At 37.7% G+C, this 15,831-nt stretch overlaps 1 protein-coding gene across 5 annotated transcripts in view; it reads left to right on the forward strand.

The window, feature by feature from the left end:
* TTBK2 (tau tubulin kinase 2) overlaps nt 1-15,831 on the forward strand; it is a 150,419-nt gene that overhangs the window by 38,822 nt on the left and 95,766 nt on the right. For 2 of the 5 annotated variants that reach the window (XM_021097126.1, XM_021097142.1), the window contains one exon: nt 2,722-2,833. The exons of 2 other annotated variants lie outside the window; for them this stretch is intronic. Coding sequence is in view for 1 of the 3 variants with exons in the window: in XM_021097122.1 (XP_020952781.1) it covers nt 8,917-8,923 (7 nt within the window). In the remaining 2 variants the exon portion in view is untranslated. Of the gene's footprint in view, nt 1-2,721; nt 2,834-8,834; nt 8,924-15,831 lie in introns of all 5 variants that reach the window. One more of the 5 variants, XM_021097122.1, reaches the window with a different exon arrangement.

Genomic DNA, 15,831 nt, shown 5'->3' on the forward strand with positions numbered 1-15,831 from the left:
ATTTGTAATTTCTGGGTTATGACCCCTGGTCTGTTCAGTATAGAAGAGTCTATGAAAGTTACTTCAGATTTGCTTGCCTTGTTTAAGGTTCTATTCCATCAAAGAATTTTTTAGAAAATCTCTGATAATTCCTTCTATGGGAGAGTATAGTAGTTGGACTCTTAGACCTATATGTATTTTTTTACAAGGGGAACTACTCTCAGTATATTTTTAAACCTTTAATAAACCTATCACCTAAAAGAAAATTGGAGTTCCCATTGTGGCTCAGCAGAAGTAAACCCAACTAGTATCCGAGAGGATGCGGGTTTGATTCCTGGCCTTGCTCAGTGGGTTAAGGATCCAGCATTGCTGTGAGCTGTGGTGTAGGTCACAGACGTGGTTTGGATCCCATGTTGTTATTGCTGTGGCTGTGGTGTAGGCTGGCAGCTGTAGCTCCAATTCAACCCTGAGTCTGGGAACTTTCATATGCAGTAGGTGTGGCCCTAAAAAGCAAATAAATAAATAAATAAAATTTTAAAAAGGGAATTCCCTTGTAGTCTGGTGGTTAGGACTTGGTGCTTTCACCCCTGTGGCCAGGTTAAACCCTGGTCTGGGAACTGAGATCCCACACATCAAGTCACTGTAAAAACAAAACCACTATTCATCTACTTTTTGTTCATTTCAGCCTGTACGTTTTTTTCCCCTTAAAGTAACTTTTGCTTGCCCTGGTTAAGGTTCATCTTTTCCATCAAGGGGTGTTAGGCAGTCACTGAGAACTCAATCTGTTCAATATGTCCATTTTAACTCTTCCTAACTTGGAAGATTTAACATTATATCCAGCTTAGAGATTTGTCTATTCATTACTCTATTTGGGTTTAGAAAAATGACATGTGGGAAATAGAACAGATCTAGATTATTTTAAGGAGTAAAGATGTATTTCCTTGTAAATGTGTATGTTTATATGTGCTTTATATGTACAAAGAAAGTCTGACATTATATTGAACTCAAGAAGCCATTGTGAATGGGTATGGGAATTAGAGGGAGCAGGAAAGGAGTGGATTTTTTGCTGTTTCCTTTTAAACACTTCACTGCTTAAGAAGTTGAGATAAATAACATTAACATTTCTTTTACGGTAAAAATATAATTAAATGATAATTATAAATATCTTCAAAATAAGAACTCTACCTTTCTTCACATTTCTGAATGCTTGAAAATACCTGGTAAATTAGGTGAAATTAATTAAAAAGCTGTTCTATGTTGTGAACTTATTTTATAAATTATTGGAAATAACATTTGTGGGGAGATCTGTAACTGTGTTTGAATGTTAATTACTATATGCTTGGAACAGTGCTGTTGACTTCTAGGCTCATTCATACATATCTTGTTTTAATATCTTATATCTATCTCATATCTAGTTTATGCATAAGATCTCTTTCCATTTTTTTACAGCCCTTTTTAAGGGTATGAATTTGCATGGTAAAAAAATTTTAAACAGAAGAATAAAAATGAAAGCTTTTTTCTTTTAGTCCTTCACTCTCCTTCTCTAAAGCTAACCCCTGTTAACTAGTTTATTATGGTTTTTCCCAAAACATTCAGTATCTGTTTTATCTGTTTATTTACACACATACATACATGTGTATAATCATATAATCAGATATAAAAATCATATGATTTATGGGTATATGGGTATATAATCATGAGTATATATATGATATATATAATGATATTATGTGTGTACATGCATGCATGCGTACGTGTACGTGTATCTGTGTATTAAATCTCTTTCCCTACCCACAACCCTCAACCCCATGTGGAATCATACTATATATACTGTTATGCAACTTGATGTGACCCCATAGATTCAGACAGTAAGACTTATTTCTATGCATCTTTATGTTCTGTAGAGGACTGATCCTTCAAACATAGCAGTTAGATAAGGTCATCCCCCAACCATTGCCAAAACACTGTAGGGCCTTCCTTTATTCAGGTAAGTAACATGGCACCTTAACATGGCATACAAAATTGATGCCTGCCAGCTTCTCGTTTCTTGAAACTGTTGGGCTTACATTCAGAATGTTGGTCATCCTGAACTTTTTTTTTCAGTTTCTCAAACAGTTTGTAGCTTCCTTTGTCTCATATTTTGGATAACTCCTTTTTTTTCTTCTTTAAAAAAAATTTAGGGAGTTTCCCTTGTGACTTAGCAGTAACAAACGTAACTAGTATCCTTGAGGATGCAGGTTTCATCCCTGGCCTCGCTCAGTGGGTTAGGGATCCGGCTTGGATCACGCATTGCTGTGGCTGAGGCGTAGGCCAGCAGATGTAGCTCTGACTTGTCCTCTAGCCTTGGAACTTCCATATGCCGTGGGTGCGGCCCTAAAAAGCAAAAAATAAAAATAAAAAAGTTTATAACAGTCCCAGTATTTATAAAAATTCAGAGGTAAAATAAGATTTAAAGAAATAAAGCAAAGTAGAATTAAGAAGAACTTCATTTTTCCAAAGCATTTAATATCCAAAAGTCTATATGCTTAAAAAATATGGTCCTAATTACTTTGCTTATTCTCTTTTCCTTAATAAGGTTATTACAGGATTTATTTATTTTTAATTTCTTATAATCAAATTTAACAAATAATTTAAATAGTCAATGAGTTCTACAAAGTTTGTTATGAAAAGCAGTAGTCCAGGTTCTGGTTCCACATAAGATGGAGTAAGCACACTTCACCCTGTCTCTCCCACTGAATGCAGCTATAAAACCTGGACAGAATGCTTGAAGTGCCTATTTGCGGACTCTGAAAAATAAATAGTAGGAAGCAGACTGAGGAAGAAGACCAGAATTCAAAGTACTGCTGAACCAGCGGTGAGTGTACCATTTTTTTTCTTCCAGCCTGAACTTAAGATATCCTGAAACTTGGATATGAGCATTATTAACACGGACAGAAAAGGCACCAGAAGCCCACGAGTTCTGACTCAAGGGGCAGGAAAGGGGTCTCTTAATACTCAGAGAAAATGTGGCAATCCCACATCTTCCTCTTTTTGCTCTTTTCTTCTCCCTTTCTTCATTCTCTTGTACCCCAGACCTCAAGCAATCCTTGACAGTGGCCACAGTTGCATCAGTGGGGCAGACAGGACTCTGAAATCTTAGAGGGAAGGGAACCTTCCTCCCTCTCAAATTGGAGGAGCTATAGACTCAAGAAAGTGGGGCAAATCCCATTGCTTTTCTTCTCCTTCTGCTCTTCTGTTGCTTGGCCCTGATGTGGGCACAATTATGGGAAGCACATGGCAGTATGGGCTTAATGAAGCCCCAGCTTTCTGCTGGAAGGCTGAAAAAGAGAAGCCCCAGAACACCAGAAGATTGCAGGAGAATGGTGAGCTTGGGAAATTAACCACTTAGAGTTGGCCACAGACTACTGAGCTGACTTCCAAGCTGTGGATGTGTGGGTCTGATCCTAAACAGCATACAGAAACATTGTGGACTGAATTATAGGATAGACTACCCCAGGCCCCAAACTGGACGCTGCGTGGGACGATTATGGAACCCATTCAGTATAATTGCAGAAGCTTTGCAAACTGTATGGAAATTGGAAATACAACCTATAGAAGATGGGTTGGAACTTGAAGTATGAACACAACAGGGTCAATTACCGGCTAAAACAAAAACACCAACATTCTTCATGGGACTTAAATAAAACCCAGAGTCACGGAAGGTAATATTCAAAATGTCTATAGTACAATCTTGAATTACCTAGCTCAAAAAGAACCAGTTAAATCTGAACTCACATGGAAAAAGAAGGGAAACAGATGCCAGTGCCAAGATCACAGATGTTAAAATTATCTCAGGAAGACTTAAAATCAGCTATTATGATCATATTCCAGGAATGAGTGGGAAGATAGAAAGTCTCAGCAAAGAAGTAGAAGATATAAAGAAGAACTGAACAGAAATTTAGAACTGAGAAATACAATAATGGAAACAAAATACAATACAGTAATGGAAACAAAAAAACAAAAAAATGGATTGGCGTAATAAGCAAAGAGGACATGACAGATGATGAAAGTGTCAGTGAATTTGAAAATAGATTAATAGGAATGATCCAATTTGAAAAACAGATTGCAGCCTCAGAATTAAGCAGCCTCAGAAACCTTGAGACTGTCATAAGGTCTAATAACATTTGTGTCATTAGAGACCCAGAATGAGAAGAGAATGGTCGTGGTATGGCAAAAATATTTGAAGAAATAATGGTATACAGATTGGATATAAATAAAACTGTTCCTGTTTGCAGATGGCATGATTGTTTATGTAGAGAATTCTAAGGAATCCACAAAAAAAAAAATTCCTGGAATAAATGAGTTTATAACTGATTCAAGGTTAGCGCACAAAAAGCAGTTATACTTCTGTATACTGGCTATAAAATTGAAAACTGAACTTAAAAAATCCATTTAGGGAGTTCCTATCATGACTCAGTGGTTAACAAACCCAACTAATATCCATGAGGACGTGGGTTTGCTCCCTGGCCTTGCTCATAGGTTAAGGATCCGGCATTGACGTGAGTTATGCTGTGGCTGTGGCGTAGGCCATCAGCTGCAGCTCCGATTCGACCCCTAGCCTGGGAACCTCCATGTGTCATGGGTGTGGCCCTAAGAAGACAAAAAACAAAAAAATCCATTTATAATAGCTCTCCCAAAATGAAATACTTACTTATAAATGTAACAAAATATTTATGAGCTTTTTGTACCAAAAACTCGAAAACCCTGATTTTATTTTATTTTGTTTATTTATTTATTTTTGGCCTTTAGGGCTCCGCCAGAGCCACAGTGGTGAGGGGTCCGAGCCGCCTTTGCAACCTCCACCACAGCTCACGGCAATGCCGGATCCTTAACCCACTGGAGGCCAGGGATCAAACCCACAACCTCACGGTTCCTAGTTGGATTTGTTAACCACTGAGCCACTATGGGAACTTCTAAAACCCTGTTTTTAAAAAATCAAAAAGGATTAAAGTAAACAGACATGTCATATTCATAAATTAGAAGACTCACTATTATAAATATGTTAATTCTCCCCAAATTGATTTATAGATTCAAAGCAATAGCAATGAAAATCCCAACAGCTCTGTTGTAGTTTTAGAGAAACTGATTTTAGAAAATCTCTAGTGAGGCAGAGGACCTAGAATAGCTAAAACAAGTTTGAAAAAGAAAAAATGTTGGAAAAGTCAAACTACTTGATATTTTTTGAAGTATAATTAATCTACAATGTCATGTTACTTTCAAGCATATAGTAGAGTAATTCAGTTATAAGTATTTCTGTATATATATGTGTATATATATACATATATTACTTTTTAGACTTCCATTTTAGGTTATTACAAGATATTGAGCTAGTACTCTGTGCTACTTTTCTAGGGCCGCTTCCGTGGCATATGGAGATTCCCAGGCTAGGGGTCTAATTGGAGCCATAGCCACCGGCCTATGCCAGAGCCACAGCAATGCGGGATCCGAGCCGCGTCTGCGACCTACACCACAGCTCACGGCAACACCGGATCCTTAACCCACTGAGCAAGGCCAGGGATCGAACCTGCAACCTCATGGTTCCTAGTCAGATTCGTTAACCACTGTGCCACGACAGGAACTCCTGTTTATCTATTTTTTATATAGTTCAGACGACGTGATTTTAAAACTTAGTACAAAGCTACCACAATCAAGACTGTGATATTGTGAAAGGGATAGACGTATAGATCAATGAAATAGAGAATAGATTCCAGAAACATACACAGGTATGACCAGTAATGTTTAACAAAGTTGCAAAGTGGAAAAGAAATAGTCTTTTTTTTTTTTTTTTGGTCTTTTTAGGGCCACACCCATGGCATATGGAGGTTCCCAGGCTAGGGATTGAACTGAAGCTGCAGCTGCTGGCCTACACCACAGCCACAGCAACACGGGATCTGAGCCATGTCTGTGACCTACACCACAGCTCATGGCAACACCAGATCCTTAACCCACTGAGCGAGGCCAGGGATCAAACCTCCATCCTCATGGAAAATAGATGTGTTTCCGCTGAGCCACTATGGGAACTCCCCAGAAATAGCCTTTTTGATAAGTAGTGTTGAAATAATTGGATATCCGTATAAAAAAAATGAACCTTGGAGTTCCCTGGTGGCTCAGTAGGTTAAAGACCTGGCACTGTCACTGCTGTTACTTAGGTCGCTGCTGTGGCACTAGTTTGGTCCCTGGCCTGAGAACTTCCACATGCTGCAGGTGCTGCTAGAAAAAAAATTGATGAATTGGACTGAATCAGATTAAAAAGCTTGGCTTGTGAAAGACACCATTAGGAGAATGGAAAGGCAGGAAGTTCCTGCTGTGGGTTAAGAATCTGACTACAGTGGCTTGGGTGGCTGTGGAGGCATGGAATCTATCCTTTCCAGGCACAGTAGGTTAAAGGATCCAGTGTTGCCACAGCTGCAGCTCAGATTCAATCCCTGGGTGCAGGGATTTGATGTGGGTGCAGCCATAAAAAAAAAGGAGAGAGAATGAGTGACAGATTATATATAGGGATAAAATGTTTGCAAATCACTCTCAAAGTACCTATATTCATAATATATAAAGGATTCTGAAAACTCAATAGTAAGAAAACAATCCAATTAAAAATCTTTAATGGGCTTTGGCAGAGGACATAGAGTGGAAAGTCAGATCACCAAAAGGTTTTTTTTTTTGGCTTTTTAGGGCTGCACCCTCAGCAATAGGAGGTTCCCAGGTTAGGGGTCAAATTGGAGCTGTAGCTGCCTGCCTGAGCCACAGCCACAGGAACGCCAGATCCAAGCTGCATCTGTGACCTACACCGCAGCTCACAGCAATGCTGGATCCTTAATCCACTGGGTGGGGCCAGGGATTGAACCCATGTCCTCATGGATACTAGTTGGATTTGTTACTGCTGAGCCACAATGGGAACTCCCAGCAAAAGATATTTAACATATTTAGCCAATAGGGGAATATAAATTAAAACCATGGTGAGTTACCTTTGCATGTATATTAAAATAGTTTAAAACTTTTGACAATACCAAGTGCTGACAAGAATGTAGAGCAGCTGGAACCCTCACACATTGCTGGTGGGAGGCAAATTGGTATAGCTCCTCTAGAAAACAATTAAACATATACTTAGCATATGTTAAATATGGACTTACTATGTGACCCAGCAGTCCCACTCAGAGGCTTTTACCCTAAGGAAATGAAAATTTATAGTCATGGAAAAACATGTACATAACTATTTATATTAGCTTTATTCTTTTTATCTTTTTATTGAAATATAGTTGATTACAATGTTAATTTCTGCTATACAGCACAGTGATTCAGTTATATTCTTTTACATTGTGGTTTATCATGGAGTATTGAATATAGTTCCCTGTGCTATACAGTAATACCTTGTTATTTATCATTTCTCTATATTATAGTTTGCATCTGCTAAGCCCAAACTCCCACGCCATCCCTCTCCACCTCCACCCTGGTCTCACAGCCACAAGTCTGTTCTCCATGTCTGTGAATCTGTTTTTACTTCATAAAAGTTCTTGTGTCATACTTTAGATTCCACATATAAGTGCTGTCATATGATATTTGCCTTTCTTTTTCTGATTTACTGCATTTAATATGGTAGTCTCTAGTTCCATCCATGTTATTACAAATGGCATTTTTTATGGCTGAGTAGTATTCCATTGTATATATGCACCACATCATCTCTATTCATCTGTGGCTGGACATTTAGGTTAGTTCCATGTCTTGGCTATTGTGAATAGTGTTGCAGTGAACATATGAGTGTATGTATCTTTTTGAATTATAGTTTTGTTTAGATATATGTCCAGGAGTGGGATTGCTGGATCATATGGCAACTCTACTTTTAGGGTTTTTTGGGGTTGTTTTTTTTTTTTTGTCTTTTTAGGGCCACACCCATGGTGTATGGAAGTTCCCAGGCTAGGGGTTGAACTGGAGCTGCAGCTGCTGGTGGTATGCCACAGCCACAGCAATACCAGACCCGAGCTGCCTCTGCTACCTATACCACAGCTCACAATGATGCCAGATCCTTAACCCGCTGATCAAGGCCACAGATTGAACCTGCATCCTCATGAATACTAGTCAGATTCGCTTCTGCTGAGCCAGGATGGGAACTCTCTCTACTTCTAGTTTTTTAAGGAACCTCCATACTGTTTTCTGTAGTGACTGCACCAACTTACATTCCCACTAAGAGTATAGGAGGGCTCCCTTTTCTCCACACCCTCTCCAACATTTGTTATTTGTAGAATTCTTTTTTTGTTTTCTGTTTTTGGCAGCCCCAGGGCATATGGAGTTCCTGGGTCAGGGATCAGATTTGAACCGCAGTTGCAACCTATACTACAGCTGTAGCAATGCAGGATCCTTAATCTACTGTGCCTGGTCAGGGGTCAAACCTGAGACATCGCCAGTCCTGTCGTGCCACAGCAGGAACTCTATAGACTTCTTAATGATGCCCATTCTGACTAGTGTATCAGCTTTATTTTGCCCCACCCTCAGTATGTGGAAGTTAACAGGCCAGGGATCAAACCCAAGCCACAACAGCAACCTGAGCCACTTCAATGACAACACTGGATCCTTAACCTACTGTGCCACAGGAGAACTCCATAAGCTTTATTCTTCATTGCCAAAAATATGTCCTTCAGAGAGTGAATGGCTAAATCAACTGTGGGATATTCATACAGTGGAATATTATTCTTTAATAAAAAAGAATGAATGACTGCTGATTTTACCTCAGAAATTTGTCTTCAGACTCATTATAGTGGTCGAGAAGTATAATTCTCATTATGATTCTTGTTACTCTGGCAACTTGTTTTTCTCTTTTTCCCCAGTGTTGTGCAGTGTCATTGTGATACACCATGGTATGGGTGTATTTTCACCTAGTGTGCCAGGCTGTGTCCTTTATTGAAACTCATGATCTGTAAGTTTTTCTGGGGAAGTTTTCTTGAATTATTTTCGTGATCATTTCCATCCATTTATTTTGTCTATCCTCTCTTCTGGCATACCTGTTATGCAGATACTGGGCCTCTCATGCTCTCTTAATCTATTATTTTTTTCTCTCCTTTTTTTTTTACATAAATTTGATAATACATTTTGATAGATTAGTAAATTTTAAAATAGTGTAATGTCGGCAAAGGCCAGTTAGCTCAGTTGGTTAGAGCGTGGTGCTAATAAAATAGGATGATGTCAGGGAACTATGTATTTAATCACTTGTGATGGAACATGATGGAGGATAATGTGAGGAAAAGAATGTATGTTTCTGTGTGTGTGTGTGTATAACTGGGTCGTTGCTGTACAGCAGAAATTGACAGAACATTGTAAATCAATCATAATAAAAATTTTTTAAAATTTATTTCGAGCTAGAAAAAAATATACTCAGAATATAAGTCCTGTCTTAATTTTTATTTTTTTATTGAAGTATAGTTGATTTACAATGTTGTATTAGTTTCAGGTGTACAACAGAGTGATTCAGTTATACATATACATATATTCATTCTTTTTCAGATTCTTTTGAATTATGTGATTTGCTAGTATTTTCATCCAGTGTGTAAGTTTTTCACAATACTTTCACAAAGCAAAGATTTTTAATTTTTACAATGTCCAATTTATCGTTCTTTATGGAATTTTGCTTTTGCTGTCAAATCTAAGGATACTTTGCCTCTTCTTAAGTCCTACAGATATTATTCTATTTTTCTCTCTAGAGGTTTTATATTTTCACATTTTATTTTTAAGTCTATGATCCTTTTGGAGTTCATTTTTAAAATAAGGTATGAGATGTATTTATTTACTTAATTTTATCCCTCCTGATATCCAGTTCTTTTAGCACCATTCATTAAAAAGTTTATTCCTCTTTCAAAGAAAAAATAAAGTAGGATGATGAAATGATACTCATTTTTTTCATTCTAATCATAAAAGCCTGCTAGTTATTTATTTATTTATTTATTTTTATTTTTTAGGGCTGCGCCTGTGGCATATGGAAGTTCCCCGGCTAGGGGTCAAATTGGAGCTGCAGCTGCCAGCCACAGCCATGCCAGATCCAAGCCACATCTTTGACCTATGCCACACCTTGTGGCAACACCAGATCCTTAATGCACTGAGCAAGGCCAGGGATTGAACCTGAGTCCTCATGGATACTAGTTGGTTCTTAACCTGCTGAGCTACAACTTGGAACTCCCAAAAGACTGCTAGTTTTAAATCAGCCATTATGATAAAATAGTCTTGTTTCAGTGTTAAAATTCCCTGTGATCATTATCTAGACTGAAGACTCCTTCCTTTTCCTTTGGCTCCTGGTGAGATATTTAGAACCTAAGGGATTGTTAGATAGGCATCCTAATGAGTGCTGATAGGAGTCTTTGTTTCTTGGACTCATTTTTTTTTGGCTGTTCCTGTGGCTTATTGAAGTTCCCAAGGCAGGGATCAAACCTGTGCCATAGCAGTGACCTGAGCTGCTGTGGCAACAATGCCAGATCCATAACCCACTGAACCACAAGGGAACTCACCATAAGGAACCTGTTCCTTGGGCTCTTTGTCTAAATTATTTTTCCTAGGCACTTGCCTTAGAAGACACCCTTTTTTAAAAAAAAAAAAATCACTGTCAAGTTAACTCAATCAAGCTCCAAACTATGATTCATTTTAATCTAATTAATCTACTGCTTTCTCTGTAATGCATATTCCTTGTTTTTATAAGCTATAATATGATTTTGTACTGCCTGTATTGGTCTTGTAAATATTTATTTCTTTTAATAAGATTGTAAATACTTTGAGGACAGGACCTATGCTTTGTATTTTTTCACCTCCCATTGGTGCATATATTTCATGAATTATTATTAGGGTGGATATGGTTGGTTTGCTTTTGGTGGAGAGTGAGAAAATATGAAGAGTAAATGATAGCTGGACAAGGAATGCTGGTTTTATTGTGTCCTTAGCAGCCTAATAGTCCAGTTTTGCAGAATCTTCTTATCTGTTAATTTGTAATTCGTTTTTTTAATTCCAGAGCATTTCCATTAGTGGGTTAGGGATACTTTTAGCTCAGCTTTTCACTTTATTGCTAACCAGCTTTTTTATTTAAAAAGAAAAATGATTGATACCCGTCTCTGATTGCTTTACTTTCCTCTAGCAGCAGGTCTTATAAAAGTGTTTGCCTTTTGCATGACATTTTACTCTTAGGAACATTTAACGATAGGATGTATACTACCACACCACCACCTGCCATGGTTTTAAGGTCTTGAATTGAAAGCAAGAGTAGTATCTGATCATCTGAAATTGTAAGAACAAAAAGATTCTTTGGGTTATATGTGCATTTAGTTAAGCGTATAGCATATCTATTCCTTTAAGAAAAGAAAAGGGGGCAATTAGAGAAGAGTTTATCACTACTTGCCTTAGATGTATAGAAATCCTTTCTTAATATCACAGTTAAAGATCTGTGTTAACCAGCAAGGTCCTACCTTACCTATAGTATCTTCAGATATTATCTCTGTCTAAATTAATCTACTTCTTACTGTCTTTTTTTTGGGAGGACGATATCACTGATTATTTCTCTTTTGCACAGAGCTTGGTGATAGACCACAAGCATTCTCTATGGGGTTAGAGTGGTCGGGAACAGGAATATTAAGAAAAAGCATTAGTGTTGATATTTTGAGTGATTGGTAAAGATCTGGTGTATGTTCAGGATTCCTTTTGTCTTTTAGCAGATTTCTAAGAGGAGACACATAAGCAGAAAGCTAAAATTGGTTTGTTGGTATGTTTCCATTCTATGTTTTCTTGTGGTCAGTAGTCTGTGGCTCCTAGTGATCAGCACTGCCTTGCTGACTTCTCTTCTTTCTCTAGTTTCATCTGTGTATCAGAGTCTATTGCTCTTATTTGCCTCCAGGGAACTCTTATTTTAATTGTCTTGTTTACATTTTCCCCTTCAGAACCTGGCCAGGTGACATACTTGTTAAATATCTGAAAATCTAGTGCTGAGTATTAATTCATTCATTAATATTAACTACCCAGGGATATTTAGATTTTAAGAGCTGTATTTGATTTGAAGAAGTGAAGTTGTGGGAAATAGTGTGAGCAAAAAATAAGGTAGAATATTTGTGAGAGAAAAAAGAAACAGACTTCATCAGAGTGTATAGTTCCTGTTGAACTGAAGGAAATGAGATTTGATAAGCAATGCAGAATGAATCTTGAATTCCAGCTTCACCATTTTATTTCTCTAGGTGTTATTGTTAATGATTTCTTGAGTAGGCAAATGATAAAAACAGTTACTTTGGGGATATTATCCTATGAACAGTGTGGACAGTGACATTATGGGATATATTTGACCTGATCCAGTGAAGTACAGTCAGATTTGACAGAATGGATGGTTTCAGGGAGAGGCATATGCTTGGTGAGCCTGGTCAGTAGAGCCAATATTTTAGCTTCTTCCAGAATCAGTACTCATAATCACTAAGTTTTAATGGCAATAATAGCGAACATATATTTAGCATTTACTGTGCACAAGGCAGCATATTAAGTATTAGACGTACCTTAGCTGATTTCACTTGTGCAATAACTCTTTGAGGTAAGTACTATGTTATTATTCATGTGGCTTATAGAGATTAGTCTTGAGCACATTCAGTTTTCCTCTATACCAAGCTGAAAGAGCCATAAGTGGAATATGCTTTAGTTATATTTTAATGGTTTCCTTTCTTGTGCAGAAGCTTTTTTTTTTTTTTTTTTTTTTTTTTTGCTTTTAAGGGCCACACTTGTGGTGTATGGAGATTCCCAGGCTAGGGGTCAAATTGGAGCTACAGCTGCCAGCCTATACTACAGCCACAGCAACGCCAGATCCTTAACCCACTGAGTGAGGCCAGAGATCAAACCCACAACCTCATGGTTCCCAGTCAGATTCATTTCCATTGTGCCACAACGGAAACTCCTTTCTTGTGCAGAAACTTTTTGATTTAATGTAGCCTGCTTGTTTATTTTTGCATTTGTCATCTTTGCCCTTGTTGTCAAGTGCAAAAAATCATTGCTAAGACTGTTGTCAAGGAGCTTACCCCTCGTATTTTTTTCTATGAGTTTTGTGGTTTCAGGTCTTATGGTCAAGCCTTTCATTCATTTTGAGTTGATTTTTGTGTATGATAGAAGTTAGTCTTCATTCTTTTGCATGTGACTGCCCATCTGACTTATTCCTGTAATTATCTCTCCCATATTGTGAACTTTATTCTTAATCTGGTTTCTTTGATGGTTGAGAGATGATTGCTGATAGCAACTGGAAGGGAGCTATATTCTTTCTCTAAAAATAACATCTCTTCTTATAATTATATGAAAGTATTGAGTTTTGCTCTGATTAGAACATCCCTGAAACATTATACTTGTTAGAGTAACATCATAATTGATTGTTGTAGGTTTTGAATATCTAGTTTTCTTCCCATCATCAAACTGATCTCAACCTCTAAATTATTCTGACTGGCTTAGAGGATTAATGCCCAGTTTTCCTAAGAGTGAATCAAACTCATTGAGACAGTAGATAAGCAATTGAGAAAGATCATTTCCCAAGGAAAAATGGGGTGCTGTTAATAGGAGGAATGAATACTGAATAGTTAATTAAGAAAATGCTTTATAAATATATTACCTCACTTAATTTTTTTCAATTGCTTTGCTGAGGAAACTGAAACTTATTTAGGGTCCCATAATTATTAAGTGGAAGAGTGGAAATTTAACTCTAGGTCATTACTTTTTTCTTTCCATCAATTTTGTGTCTCACACAATCACAGAGGAAAAAAAAATAGGTTATCCTGCATGATACATGGCATTAATGACCCTACTTTCTATGATTCAAAAGTGATTTTCTGCAGATTCCTTAATCACTACAAGGTACCAAAAGTTAAGGGGCGCAGCCTAAGTAGAAGGAAATTTATAGAAGTAAACACCTACATTACAAAGCTAGAAAGATCTCCAGTTCAGTAGCCTAACCTTATGACAGTAGAAAAAGAAGAGCAAATTAAAGCAAAGGAGGAAAAAGGAAGGAAACAATAAAGAGTACAGTGGAAATTAACAAAAGAGAGAATTGGAAAACAGTAGGGGAAATCCACAAAAACCAAAAATTGGCTCTTTAAAAAAAATGACCAATGGGATTCCTGTTGTGGTACAACAGAAATGAACCCTTGTAGTATCCATGAGGATGCAGGTTTGATTCCTGGCCCCACTCAGTGGGTTAAGGATCTGGCATTGCCATGAGCTGTGGTATAGACCGCAGATGTGGCTTGGATCCTGTGTTGTCGTGGCTGTGGTGTAGGTTAGCAGCTGCAGCTCTGATTCAGCCCTTAGCCTGAGAACGTCTATGCTTTGGGTGTAGCCCAAAAAGCCAAAAAGCCAAAAAAAAAAAAAAAAGACCAAAATTAACAAACCTTTAGCTAAATGGATCTGGAAAAAAAAAAAGAAGACTCAAATTACTGAAATCAGGATTGAAAGAGGGGACATTTCTACTGTCCTTATAGAAATATAAAAAAGATTATGATAAGGGAATACTATGGACTACATGACAACAAATTAAATAACTTAAATGAAATGAGCAAATTCCTAGAAAGACTTAAAATATTGAAACTAACTCATGAAGAAATAGAAAATCTAAATAGGCCTATGACAGGTAAAGAGATTTTTAATTTTAGGGCTGCACCCATGGCATATGGAAGTTCCCAGGCTAGGGGTTGAATTGGAGCTGCAGCTGCTGGCCTATACCACAGCCACAGCCATGTGGGATCCAAGTCACATCTGTGACCAACACCATTGCTCCTGGCAACGCTGGGTCCTTAACCCACTGAGTCAGGCCAAGGATTGGACCCATGTCCTCTTGGATACTGTTTGGGTTCATTATTGCTGAGCCATGACTAGAACTCCATAAAGAGATTGAAAAAATAATTCAAAATACCTACCTACAGTGGAAAGACCAGACTCAAATGGCTTCACTGGTGAATTAATTCTACCCAAATTTAAAAAAGAATTAATACCTATTTTTTACAAACTCTTCTACAAAATGGAAAAGGAGAGAACAATTCCCAGTTTATTCTATGAAGCCATTGTTACTCTGGTACCAAAAAGGCAAAGACATTAGAAGACACCAGTGTATTTTATGAATATAGAGGCAAAAATCCTCAGCAAAATACTGGTAAATAGAATCCAGCAATGGATAATATACCATGACTAAGTGGGATTTATCCCTGGAATTGCATTTTGGTTCAATATGAAAATCAGGTGTTCCCAGATAGCACAGCAGGTTAGGGATCCAGCATTGTCACTGCAGTGGTTTGGGTCACTGCTGTGGCATGGCTTCAATCCCTGACCTGGGAACTTCTGTATGCTGCAGTCATGGCCAAAATTTTTAAAAAATCAATAGAATAAAGAACAAAAACCACAGAATTATCAGTAGACACAGAACACCCATTTAACAAAATCCAGTACCCCTTCATGATAAAAATACTCAAGCTATGGAGTTCCCATCGTGGCTCTGTGGAAACGAATCTGACCAGTAACCATGAGGACATAGGTTCAATCCCTGGCCTTGCTCAGGTGGTTAAGGATCCGGCATTGCTCTGAGCTGTGTAAACCCTAGCCTGGGAACTTCCATATGGTGTGGGTTCAGCCCTAAAAAAAAAAAATTAAGCTAGAAATAGGAAGAAACTTCCTCACTCTGATCCAGGGCATCTATTAAAAAACAAAAAACAAAACAAAACAAAACAAAAAAAACCCACACACACAGCAAATATGGTTAAAAAAGCTGCACTCTTTCCTCTAAAGATAAGGAACAAGACAAGGATTTCTTCTCTTGCCACTTCTATTCAATTAAGGAAATAAAGTGCA

This window comes from Sus scrofa, chromosome 1 (genome assembly GCF_000003025.6).
Source record: "Sus scrofa isolate TJ Tabasco breed Duroc chromosome 1, Sscrofa11.1, whole genome shotgun sequence".
Classification (NCBI taxonomy): domain Eukaryota; kingdom Metazoa; phylum Chordata; class Mammalia; order Artiodactyla; family Suidae; genus Sus; species Sus scrofa.